We start from the raw sequence: 13,978 nt of genomic DNA, 5'->3' as shown, positions 1-13,978 counted from the left end.
AATTTGCTATTGTTTTTACAAATATTGGTTTCTTTTAATTCTGAGAACAACATTAAAAGCTTTACAAGTGGGAATGTTGAGATAAAAACAAATAATGCAAGTTGCATTGATCATGGAAGAGACCTTGATTGATTCCGTGCATATGATGACAAATAACTCGTAAAACAGTTTTTCACTGGCTGTCATTTATGTATGTGGAGACTTGTGTTAAGAACCTTTCTCATATTTCATTTCCCACATAGCTTAACTTTATTTGCCCGTCTTGAATATGATTTTGGAATGATTTCCAAACCTCTTTCTTAAAAATTGGTAACATCAGAACATCTCATTCACAGAATTGCTGTTAAAGCACTTCAAATTGTTACACATTGGTATAAGAACATGCAATACTCAGAGAAATTTTTTTAAACAAATCCTCAAGCCAAGTATTGCTCAGCTGCAAGCTTTTATAGTGTTCGTTAAATATGGGACCCAACTAGCATATCTATAGTTTTTAAAAAAAATGGCCCAAAAGGCAAGCTCAATTTCTCAGAAGTGTTAATATTGTTCACAAGAAAAACAAACTATCAAGCTAAATTTGATGAAATACTTCATTGTCCAAGTTTTGCCATACCATACAGTGCTTATGACTCCTTGAATAACCATGGATAAATGTTTAGGCAATAGAAACAAATTAGCTCGATCTTTCGATTGACCATCGATGCTTGGTCGATCCTTATTATTCATGCAATAAGTAAATTTACTATTGTTAATTGTGATAAATGGTAATTTGTGCCTGTAGTGATATTGACCAATAAAATTTAGCGTTAATTCTGATTAATTAGTTAATAGTTTATTAATAACAAGCATCGAAGCAGCATTGACGGTCAATCCAAAGATGGAACAAATTTGTTTCTGGTGCCTTATGACCCTGTAGTTACTTGGCCCTCCACTCTAGTTTATTTGGTTATTGAAGTTGAAATCCATACTCCTCTATGGAAGAAATTACCCTAATCTTTCTTCCACACAGGGAGTGTGAATTATAAATGGGGTTACCTGAATGGGTGACATACCATTTAAAAGCTACTATAGTTGGGTCCCCTATTTTCCTGTATTTTATATGGCTACATTCCACTGTTAAATAAAAACCTTGTATAAAGGGCATATTATGTTGGCTTAAACCTGTTGAGGGGGCATTATGGTTCAAACTTTGCAGAGAAAATTTTGTGCAAAACTACACTAAATCCTTGTTTTAAATAGGATTCATTTTTGGTGAAGGCTAAAACTTGTTTTGGGGGTATTTTGAAAGCAGTTGGTCACACACCTGTTCTTTATTATGGCTGAATTATGGTTTAGATAGTCAGGATGCACCAAAGGACATCTGAACATAATGAGTTAATTGGCTTCTTTTCATTATGCTTGTCACATAATTACCTATACAACAAAAATTAAAACATACAATTCTTACAATCATTTACAGAAAATTTAATATACTATTTATACAAAAGCAATTGTTAAAACACAATTTTGAATACTGATTATAAAAAATATTTGCACTTCATTCATCAAAATAGGAGTTGTAATTTTTTCAGCAAGTTATTCTCTAAAATAATATCTCCACCACCATGGGTCAAAGTAATTTTTTTAGGGGGCTGTTTTTTTTTATATACCTAAAAAAGTCCTTTGTTTCACGGGCTGTTTTCAGGTTCCAAGGGATACTTTTTGGTGAGATTGTGAGCTAAGTTATAGCACACTTAATTGTCCAGTTTAATAATGGTGAAACGAAATGATAAAAGCTGTCAAGTTTACAAAACAATTATGAGATTTCCTATTTTTTCAGATTTTTTCGTATTTTTAAAAACCTTTTTTATCAAATAACAAAAAAAAATCTGTCCAGTTGCAAAAAATAGAGCAAGTGAGGATGATATACATGTAATTTATTTTACTTGGCCTTGGCTTAAGGGCTGGGGTATGAACGTTTGGACAGTATTTATTGTGGGATATTAGAGCACATCAGACATATCGAATTGCATTCTGAATACGAAGAATGTCATTCTGATATCAAATATTTTTGATTTTTTGAAATTCGCAATTTAATACACATTTTATGGCAAATCATTAAAATGATATTTTTGATATTTAACAGTACTTGGAGTAAACTTTATAAATCTGATGATTTATACTTAAAGTGTATGTAGGTGGGATGAAAAGCCGACGATCAATTGAAAATTTTGACCTTACGTATTGAAGATATGGATTTTTTTTCCCCAAAAAAAAAAAAAATTATGTCTTTTTGGGAAAAAATCCATATCTTCAATATGAAAGGTCAAAATTTTCAATTGACCGTCTGCTTTTCCTCCCTGCTACATACACTTTAAGAATATATCATTAGATTTATATAATTTACTTCGAGGACTGTTATATATCAACAATTTGAAAAATATCAAATTTGTATAATTTGTCATAAAATTTGTATTACATTGTGATTTTCAAAAAATGAAAATTATTTGATATCAGAAAGACATGCTTCGTATTCAGATTGCAATTCGATAGGTCTGAGGTGCTCTCATGTCCCACAAAAAATACTGTCGAAACCCAATAAACGCTCATTTTAGATCCCTTAAGAAGATGAATTTAACACAATTATCAAGTTACGGTCTTTCTCCCATAGCCAATTTTCGATTGATATCAAGAATAACGCTCGGTAGATCTACTACACTATCAATTACGTAATGGGATCCACACTCCGCGAGAATATCGTAGGCACGATTTATGCGCTTGTCGTACTCGTTCTTATCCATGCTACGTAGCTGTTCCTCTGATGCTGCCATATAATTACCCTGAAAGAAACAATAAAATATATTGTATAAAATAGAAGATACAGAATGTATGGCTGTGTATGCTATGCCATGCTGTGAATTATATTGCCTCACAGGCATGGTGGTATCGTTATAAACTATTACCTGGCAACAGTACTCTTGAGGGTCCCAGCATTCCCCCATTGAAATAAGACATCATGCACCTGTCAATAGACCCCCATTTTCTCAAGAAAAATCTCACAATTGCCTCCTCCTTGGGATCTTGGGTACATTGAATGAGCCGAGTTGAAATCCATACCCCCTATGGAAGACATGACCTTAATCTCCCACACAGGGAGTCATTCACGGTAATCCAACTTAAAATTCTTACCTTCAGTGTGGGAGTTTAAGGTCATGTCTTCCAAAGGGTCTTAAAGTGTATCATGGATTTTAACTGGAATAGCCTGGAATAGTCCTTTTAATAACTCATCATATTAATTAACTCTATCATCGTAAGATTTACAATGACTACTGGACTTACCATGTATATAGCACTATCGATGTGTCGTAAGTGTTAGTGACATATCATGTGCCCATGGTCATGGGTGTCAATCTGGTGGGGGGGGGGAAGGGGGATGTGTCTCACCCACCTTTCAACAAAATGACCCATTTTTGTTCTTTTCAGGTACTTTTTGACAATTCAGGCTGTTTGTCCCCCCCCCACACACATTTCAAGCCAGTTTGGCACTAATGCCCATGGTCATGATCATCAAATGACCCCTTTCTTAAACTTTTTCACCAAATGACTTATTTCCAATCAGTTACAATCTACTGACCACTTCTTTTGATGCAAATTTCTTTCCCCCAAGAACTCCCGCAAAATATGCACCCTACCACATTATTATAATGAAATCTGTCTCTGAAGGGTGGGCCCCCTTTTCAATGCACAAAAGATTCCATCTGAATAACATTACCTCCAGATTAGGATATGATGTAAAAATTTCAAATACACTGAATGCTTATGCATGCCTGTATATTCAAATTTCTTAATTTTAATGAGTGCTCCCTGAAAATGATTTAACTTAAGACCGAATTTTCATTCTTAAGGTACCATTACCACAACTTACCGTTTTGGCCACACCCACTGTCCAGCAACCAGCTGCTAGTCCCTCTCTTATTCCATCAACTGTATCATCAACCTGTAGCAAGGAATGTAATAAGACGAGGTACATATTCATAAATGCAAAAAGAAGCGATTTACACCATCACTGTGATGCCTTGTGTTTTCTTAATTAATATTGCTAATTTAAAAACAATTTAATATTTAGAGAAAGTAAAAAAAAGGGACAAAAAATTACCTCAAATTTTTGAAAACACACTGTAAAAAAAGTGGCAATTGTGTTTTGTGTGATCTAGACACTCTACTTCAGATTTAGCCAAAGATGGTAAAAAGTCACATTTTTGGCCTTATTTACAATGTAGGCCTACATGCATCAGTAATTAAAAAAATAAAACTAATATTCAAATAAAGAAAAAACTGTTTCTGGAACAGAGTGCCAGTAGATTACAAAAAAAATACACAAAAGCCAAATTCTGTATTTTTCCTTTTTCTATAATGTGTTTACAAAAAATTGAAGCTTTTTTATTTAAGCAATTTTCTCCAAAATTATTGTTTTTGCACCAAATCTGTGTTTATATTTAGATTCCTTGACTAAATCCTTTTCCAAAAATGTATACCTTTAAATATCTTGCATAAATAATTAAGAAGTTACAGCACTTTCAATGCATTTTTGAGAGCGTACAGTCCACTTGAATGGGCATATTATTCACTGAAAATAGCTGGATATCCTTTCTTCCACCATGTTGTACAGATGGACAGAAAAGGACATTGGTGCACATAATCAGGCAAGACAAAAATGGCAATTTTGTTGCAGTTAATCTTAATTTCATGGTACCATATCATGATCTACAAAATAAAAGTGAACTCTACTGCAGAATTATTTACCGACTACACAAACCTTAATGATAGCTTCAATAGGATGTACATTCATCTGTATTGCATTGAGCCATACCATATGAGGACATGGTCTAGCCGCTGGTACCAGGTCAGCCGTAGCATAGAAGTCTGGTGCGAAGCCTTGGCCCTCTGCAATAGGCTTCAAATCCTCCATAATGGGAGACGTATAGCCTGTAGATGACCCGATCTTCAAATCAAATTTTGTTCGCAAGGTATCGATGGTTTCAACCACACCTGTGGGTAGATTTTAAAGAAAATAAAAATGCAGTTGTCAAATTCCGTATCTAAAACAGTTGAATTACACAAAGTTGGAAACTACTTCATGTGCTTGTACTAACAGGATCATCAGCTGAGTAACCTGTCTTCGCGAGTTTTAGCCCTGGAAACTCAGTACTCACTCTGGGTGGGTGGTGGGCCAGCAGTGGACACAACCTCCTGTTAGTGGGTTAATGACGCACAATGCTTCAGTCCATGCTCTTTATGGGTTAGGAACTGTTGGTGTAAATTGGGCAAGCAACGTGCCAAGTCTTACCCCTACTTTACCAAATAATCCCATGCACTTGAGGCTGAAAGGCAGGCCACAGGTGCTGGAAGATGTCATTCTTATTTTGCCCACCAATGTGTGGTGGGCAAAATAAGACTTTTTGTCTTACCAGGAGCCCAAGAATACAGGTGAAAAGGTACATTAGCCCTTGCCTGATCAATCCAACAGGGAAAAACAACAGGTTTTTTTTTTTTTTTTTATCTTTTGACATAGTATGTCAGGCAAAATGCCTTTTATTCACATTAAATACACTATAAATATTATAACAACAAAAGTTATTGCACTGCACATAATCCATATATAATAGTAGATGTTATAAAACAAATTTACATACATGTGTATATAATAAGAAAATCAAACAAATAATTTAAGCAAAATGACAGAGCCAAGAACAGACACGGAAGTCATCCAAGTAACTGTTCATCTGCGATCAACTAGCTAAAGTCATGAGACCAAACCTCTCATAATGAAGTTCCTGCCTAAAGAGGAACAGAAGACAAGGATGATCCCCGTATCTGAATTTGCCAATGCACATTTTGCCAACACATATAACATAATTGATATATTTTGACAGATCACTGGTTATGTCATTATGATAATTAAATAAAACATTTTCAACAGAAAGCCTAAAGTTCTTACCAAGCCTTTGTGTAATAACCCTGTTAAGCAAATTCCCAAATAGGAGTGGTCTTATTACAATGAAAAAAGAAGTGCTCTGGATGATCAACAGCATTAATTACAGGAATTGCACAAATTTGTATCTTCTTTCCCCATTTTACATAATAAAACTTTTGTAGGATAAATGTTATGAATAATTTTCCAATTAAGTGAAATAAGTCTGGCCTCACTGGTACAACATGGTATTGAACCCCAAATCTTTTCCCAATCAAAATTGTAATTGGGGAATCTTCTACACCAATAGTTCATACAAATTGGTGGAACATAAATTTTATCAACCATGGCATGTCTAAAAATTTTTGAAGAACAGGCTTCCATAGGGACTGCATTAAAGACAATTGATTCAGTCCTAATTTGGTCCAGAATTGGTGCATTCTTCTAATCATTCGGCAGAGCATTGCAAAGAGCGAAGTACTGAAAAGAGTGTTGCCAGTGCGCGAATGTGGTGCCTAAAATACTCAAGTGAGTAGATTGAACCATCATCATCAAAAAGATCTTTTATAAAAATAAAGCCAGCTTCAATCCAGTCTCTATAGAAAAGTGTTTTCTTGTTAACAGTTACAGCATCATTGTTCCAAATGATTTGATTGTAGTAATCAGATATGTCAGCTTTATTTGAAGTACATTTAGTATTGAACCAGACTTTAAACATGTTGTTATAAAAACAGGAAAGGTGTCAATAACATTCTTGCATACAGTGTTGATTTGGTTGAAGCTACAATTACAATTAAACACATTCATACCCAAACCAAACTTGTTGACATAGTAAAGTGGAATGTTCTTCCAGCAAGCAGGACTAGAATTGTTTAGTTTTTTGATCCAAGACATCTTTAAAGCATTGAAAAACATCTCAACCTGAAATATGTTTATACCACCTCTTTCATAATCTGCAATAATGGTGTTCCGCTTCACCGCTTCCACTCTATTCCAAATAAATTTAAAAAACATAGTGTTTAATTTCTTTACAACTCTCTCAGGAAGGTCTACAACTGGAGCAATGTATGAAAGTTGTGAAGCCAACAATGTTTTCACGATCAAGTTTCTACCAACCATTGATAGGCCTTGCATCTTCCATGCACGGATTGAACACTGATCTTATTCATTTTATCCTCCCAATTACAAGACAAATGATTTATTGAGATACTTGGGGAGAAATACACACCAAGGATTTTAACAGTGTTATTTGGCGCTAATTTCCAGTTAACATTTCCGATGCGAAATTATTATTTTTCAAGGACCCAATCCATACGGCATCACTTTTGGCATGATTTACTGAAAGACCAGATAATCTTGAAAAGTTATCAAATACATCCATAACCGTTTTAACACATTCAGGGTCTTTTACAAAAATGGTAGTATCATCTGCAAAAGTAGAGATGCGAATTTCTTTACGCTCATAGTTCTCAAATGGTAAAGTAATACCCTGGAATTTTACAAGCGAGCAACTCCACACTAAGGACGAAGATCAAAGGCGAAATCGGACAACCCTGACGTACATGTACGCCACAATTTACATGAGATGTGACCATTATTAATAATACAATTAGTGGTATTGGAAAAAATAACTGAAATCCATTTTCTGAACATTGAACCAAAATTCAATTTTCTGAGCGCATAAAATATAAAGTCACATTCTATACTGTCAAATGCTTTTTAAAAATCAATACACATCATAACACCAGGTAAATTATTATTATCAACATATCTTAAAATATCTTCAATAAGGCGGATATTTTCGTGTATACTTCTACCCTTAACAAAACCATTCTGGTCAGTATTCACAACAGACTGAAGAATGTTTTAAATACGCGCAGCCAATGCTTTAGTGGCTATCTTATAATCAATATTCAACAAAGCAATTGGACGCCAGTTATTAAGGGAATCCCGGGGAAGTCCTTTACCTTTATGAATGAGGGAGATTATGCCACGATTCTGACAGGTGGTAAGTGACCCAGAAAGATACGCATCATTAAGCGCCGTAACAACAATGGGACCAATCTTTGGCCAAAAGTGCTGATAGAACTCTACCGTGAGACCATCATAGCCAGGGCTTTTATTTTTGCCATAGAATTGAGCGCGCCTACACATTCTTCTGCTGTCAAGATACCCTCACAGCTTTCACTCTGTTCATTAGTCAGAGTAGGAAAAATTGTATCTCGAAAAAACTTATCCAATTCTATTTCAGACACATCAACTTTGCTTTTAAACAAATCAGAAAAATAGACAAAAAAACAACAGGTTACCAACCCTTTTTTTTAACAGCTAGTCCCCGAAGTCCATGCTTGGTTTGGGCTCACATTATACATGGAAATTCTGAGAGAGATTTTATATAATGAATGTAGCTAGAAGTGGAGTGCCTAAAAATACCTAAATATCACCCACTATCTCTCATCTGTGGTAGACTTGCAGAGAGTGAACACTACTAGTCATGCTGATCCCAATTTTAACCCAAATCATGCTAATTTCTGCTAATTCTAATCTTTAACTTGGCCTGACCTACATTTTCTACCAGCAACACACTCTCAATAATATAGAGGGGTGAGATATCTTAAAACACCCAGGGGGCATCCTTCCATGCTGAGGTGTACAGGGACGTGCCACCCAAATTAGTTCGTTTTTCTCACAGAAAATCTAGGTCCATATTTACAAATATTGCCCCATAACAGCAATCGCCCTTAAAGTGCAAAATTTAGCTGTTTGTTGTATAATGTGTAAAAATTACTCTTAGAAATAGGGTGGAGTTTTGAAGCTAAGGCAGCACACCCTGTCAAAACATAATGAAGTACCCCCTCAGGAAGGGAACAGATTTTTATTCCAAAATGACTGTTATTATGAAGGCTTCTTATTCCAAACGTTTGTTATTCCAAAGGGTCATTACTTTAAAGAGTAAAACTCTAAAATTTGGAGTAATGACCCTTCCGAATAACAAACCTTGTTGTAAATTCATAGTAATGATCCTATGGAGTAATGACCCTTCAGAATAACAAACCTTGTTGTAAATTCATAGTAATGATCCTATGGAGTAATGACCCTTCAGAATAACAAACCTTTGGAATAACAAATCTTCAGAATAACAGTCCTTTGGAATAATGAAGCATAACCGTCAGGAACACACTTACCTGGAATCATTTGTGAGTTGGTTTTAAGAGATTCTCTCTGTAAGGGAACAAATCTATCATACATGCGATCCACATCCGCTTCCGTTGGCGGTCTAGCAAACTTGGCAATCCACCTACTGCGTACACCGGGATCATCAAGTACCTTCTGAATATGAACCTGCATGGTAGGGGACATGCATACAAAGTATAACATGACACAAGTGATGAGTACATCATTTATGATCATTATCACAACAAAAACTTTGTTGAAATTACCTTGCTTGTGTCAAAAAGTCTTACAGCATAATCTATAAAAAGTGAGCACCACAGAATTCAGGTGTATTTATCTCAAATTTGTGGAAGCATATTTGTTGATTTAATAGTGACAAGTACCAGTACATAAAGGTGGCTGTGTACTCTCAGACATGCATGTAGTAAAAGTGCAATAACTTTGCAATTATTCGCGCAAGACATATAAAAGTATACATTTTTATGAAGGCAAGACATCAATAAATCTTAATATAAATACAAATTTGGGGTAAAAACAACAATTATGAAGAAAATATAAAAAAAGTGAGTTTTTGGCAATATTTGTTAGGTACATCATAACAAAAAAACACTCTTTCCAAAATATTTTATTTTGTTTTTAGCTCAATTTTGAGGCTCCATTCCAAAAACGTTTTTTTTTTAGTTTTTTGATATTGGCCTTGTTGTTTGAGATATTGACCATATAAGGCATCAAATTGAACTTTTTAAAATTCACAAACGCCTATTTGCACAAAATCTGGATTTTCTTTCCTTGAATTTATAAAAAACATAACAAAGTAAATACATTTCAAAAAAGCTCAATTTTGCGAAAGAAACAATGTCTAGAGTACACAGCCGCGTTAAATTAGAGTGAGCCAACATTTAGATTTTTGTGCAATGGGAAACCAAAGTAAATGGGCAGAAACCCTTTTTAACCATCATTAATACCGTACTGACGTGAGTATAGTCCCACCTTCGAGTAAAGTCCCACCCCTAAATTTTCAGAAATTAAAAAAAAAAAATGAATTTGTATGCATTTTGAAATCATTAATAGAGTATGACATTAGTCCACATTTATTCAAAACACATACATGTAGGCCTACATTTAAAAAAAAATCAACCATGAATGATCCTAGCATTTAGCTCTAGGTCCAGGGACACTTCAAAGCCGAAAAAATAAATAACTTAAAAAAAAAAACGATTAAGAAAAAAATTGAGTATAGTCCCACCCCCCAATTTTGAAAAATGTTCAACTAAAAACAGGGTGAGACTATACTCGAGTCAGTACGGTAATATTATTTCAGCAGTTTGGGTAAAGACCAAAAAGAAATGCTTACTCTTTTATGAGTGCCCATGGGTCCTCTGGCTTCTGCATCGGTAATTGGAACTCCTTCAAGTTTGAAAATTTGCACAAATGTCCGAGCAGGTGCGAATACTCCACAATCAATGACTGTGCCAGCCCAATCAAATATAACAGCTTTGATTTTGCCTTGATATCGCCGGGTGAACCGGTATGGCATGTGACTGTTGCTCCATGGTTCTGATGCTGAGAAAGAATGGATAAATAGGAATGTCAAAGAGCTGTTCCATTTGAAATCCACACTCCACCTGTGGAATATTGGCTATTTAAGTCTTCCACAGAGGGAGTATAGGTTTCAATTAGAATAGATGGGAGAATAGACTTCCATTTGATCACACTCCAGCTGTGGAAGATACCTGCAGTAAAGCTGTATACAGGGAGAGTATGGGTTTCAAATTAATTATTATAAACCCTAGACAATTCCATTTGAAAAACATACTCCCTCTGTGGAATCTTGACTTTTCTTAAATCTTCCACAAGGGTAGATTTCAAAGAGAATATATTCCGAATATATATAGCCCAATCATCTGACCATTTAGTTTTGAATTTGGTGTTTTTTGAATGAAGATGGGGAGGAAAGAAAATTTAGCTGAAGCAGATTCAAACCAGTGGCCTCTGGATTGCAAGTCCAGTGCCTAACCACCTGAGCTATACAGTCCTATATGATGACAGAAATCCTAATGCCAAATCTAGAGCCAAATACTTCTATTATTGCTTTTTTTACAGCAATTCTAGCAACACAACTTATAATACTTAGTCTTAGGCTACATTATTAGGCCACAAAATCCAAAATTTGTTTCACATCCCAACTATCGGGGAAAGTAAGGGATGTGTTTTGTTGTTGTTATAAAGTTGCTATATTGACAAAATACAAACGTTTTCACGTAAAATTGACAAATGTTGCTAGCAGTTTTCATCAATCATCATCTAAAGAAAATTAGGCCCTTTTTATTTAAGATTATTAGGGGTTAGATCCTTAGAGCTCCACAAAAATACTTGCAAGTGATTCATGCTGATTAATCAACCTGTTTATCATTTTACTAAAGTACCGTACGTATTAAAAACTTAAAATTTAATATGACAATTGAAAAATACAAAAAATCGGGACTGATCCCAGAAAGTGAGGGGGAGGAAAATGCAAAAACAATTTGTTGAAATTTGGCCTTGCCCTTGCCATACTGTGGATCGTTAAGGGCCTGAGGGGATAGGGTCTTCAAAAATTTGTGTACAGGGATGTGCCATGCAGACTGGGAAATGCTGAATTTCTCTATACCTCTCGTAGCTGTATTTTTACCACTCATTAAAGGAGGATTTTGTGATCCTAGCATCCTCTTTTTATGACATTTTTCAGTACATATCCACGAAAAAAGCCTATTCCCAAAATTTCAGTTGATTCAGATTTTTCCTTTGCGAGTTATGCATGATAATATGTGTATTACACTGCTCCATAGACAATGCGTTGTAATTTCGTTCTGGTGCACCAGAACGAAATTCAAATTTCACGATATCTTTGCAAAACGAATTAATCTGCAAGAAATATTTTGTACATAAACATTATGTAGCCAGAGGTTTCCAGTGATATAAAAATCTCAACTTTTTTTTGAGAAAAGTGGGGAGATGAGGCTGTGGATCACGAAATGCCCCTTTAATACTAGGCATACGTTTCATAAAAAGCACATTAGGGAGCATTTGCTTTACCGGTACTATAAAAATTCTTGAAAATGCAACCCAAAACCATGGTACACACATTCATGACATTGTACGTCATCAAATTATAAAACAGGTACCGGTATGTTGAATCAGTGGATAATGGTTTAAACAAAAACATATAGCTATTTTGCAAAGACCTAGATTGCACCCGGGAGATCACACTGGTTGACCGATAGTGTAAGATCAGCCCTTCGTCACATGATGCTACTACATGTACGCAGATTGATCAGCGAATGAGGTGCTGATGTGATGATGACAAGTTCGATGACACGATTCAGAACCCGACTTAATTAATGTTCATGACACGCCATAAATTGCGCCAAAGTGGGCAATGTGAAGATCTTTGCAACTAAATAGGTACCGGTATAGAAGATACTGGGAGAATTAAACAGGAACCAAGCTTAAAATTTTTATTGATGCGTGCTTTGTTTGCACATGGACGTACTGCATGGTTTGCATCAATACAAATTTTAAGCTTACCTAGATTTTTGAATTATGACTTACACAAGCTCATGATGAGGTTTACTGGATCTGCCACAAAAATTCTCGCCACGAGGTCTCTTGATAAAAAGCTAAGAAGCTTATAGGCCTATCATGAAATAATCAGACACCAGAAAAGCAATCACACTGCTGCTGGACAAGTCAACAATGCAATCAGCTGTTTGATCCAGTGAACTTTGACCGCACTATAAAGCAACTTATTTCTAAACAAGAACTGTCTTTAAAAATATATCCACTATAATTAATAGTTTCCAAATTGACCTCAGTCTTTTTCGGGCGCCTGCAACGGCGGGGGCACCTTATTGGCATGACTTTGTGAAACGCTTCTAATTTCACTCTTGCTAGATTTACTTCGCAATTGTTTTGCTAAAAGTATGGCCAGCTTAGAAATAAAACCACAATTTGCATGGATTTTATCCCGGGATTTTATTTTATTATTGTTTTCTGATATGCACGGGATAAAATCTTGTGCGTATATTCTTTGTTTAAAATACAAAATTAATGGACTTATAAAAACACCAAATAAACCGAGACCTTTGTATGGCTTAAACCAGTTTACCGCCTCTTAGAACCCGATAGACGGCGACCAACACTATGGACCACAATAGCCTAATCTCAATGGCATAGTCCAATAACTTCAAATAAACAATCATAGTGCAAAAAGTTGCAGAGTATGAGTTTTTGTACTCAAAGTTTCAAAGTCATTCAATGAATGCACAAATCGGTACTGGGGTTAAAGAACCATGTGCTGATAGATGCGCATGTCTTGTGGATCAAGGCCAAAAATAAAAAGACGTTTGCTTGCCCTCAACCGCGGCCGGCCCTATAAATTTGGAAATCAGAATTTTTTTTCCTATTTACTGTACAAAAGAATACCGACCCTATTTTGGAAATTGGAAAATCTTTTCAAATTGTTGCATTCTGAAGATGTAAAAAAAATGTATTTTAGAACTTGTGTTCAACATTTTAGTTGTTTTGTAATGTTAGTTGATTCATTTTGACACCAAAATTGTCTGATTTTTCATATTTTGAGCCTTTAAGTAATACAAACAGTAGAGTTTGCTAGTAATAATAATTTAAAAAAATACCGACCGACCGACCCAATTTTGAAAATTCATTTGAGGGCAAGCAAACAATTTTTTATTGGCCTAAGATCAATATTACGAGGCAGTAAAACGCCTATTTTGACTATACAATGTAAACATGAGCAAGGCCATGTTTTTTTAGCATGCAGATAGTACTGATAATGATAATTGCACGCTAATT

The 13,978-nt window shown here is 35.1% G+C and overlaps 1 protein-coding gene across 1 annotated transcript; it reads right to left on the bottom strand.

Moving 5' to 3' along the window:
- Positions 1-2,444: 2,444 nt before the first annotated feature.
- On the bottom strand, positions 2,445-12,923 carry LOC140165397 (phosphonoacetaldehyde hydrolase-like). Its single transcript, XM_072188710.1, has 6 exons — positions 12,716-12,923; positions 10,479-10,687; positions 9,136-9,292; positions 4,796-5,028; positions 3,905-3,976; positions 2,445-2,819 (listed from the first exon to the last, which is right to left on the bottom strand). Exons 1-6 carry the CDS (start codon positions 12,723-12,725, stop codon positions 2,631-2,633), a joined length of 870 nt encoding a protein of 289 aa, XP_072044811.1. The 5' UTR covers positions 12,726-12,923; the 3' UTR covers positions 2,445-2,630.
- Positions 12,924-13,978: the final 1,055 nt, after the last annotated feature.

Source organism: Amphiura filiformis, chromosome 12, assembly GCF_039555335.1.
Source record: "Amphiura filiformis chromosome 12, Afil_fr2py, whole genome shotgun sequence".
Lineage (NCBI taxonomy): Eukaryota > Metazoa > Echinodermata > Ophiuroidea > Amphilepidida > Amphiuridae > Amphiura > Amphiura filiformis.
This window is presented reverse-complemented; position numbering and strand designations above follow the sequence as displayed.

Coding starts and splice junctions, on each gene's coding strand:
- LOC140165397 (XM_072188710.1), bottom strand. Junction 9,293..10,478: donor CCATGGGCACTCATAAAAGA/GTAAGCATTTCT, acceptor CCTACCATGCAG/GTTCATATTCAGAAGGTACT. Junction 5,029..9,135: donor CAACTCACAAATGATTCCAG/GTAAGTGTGTTC, acceptor ATCTACCCACAG/GTGTGGTTGAAACCATCGAT.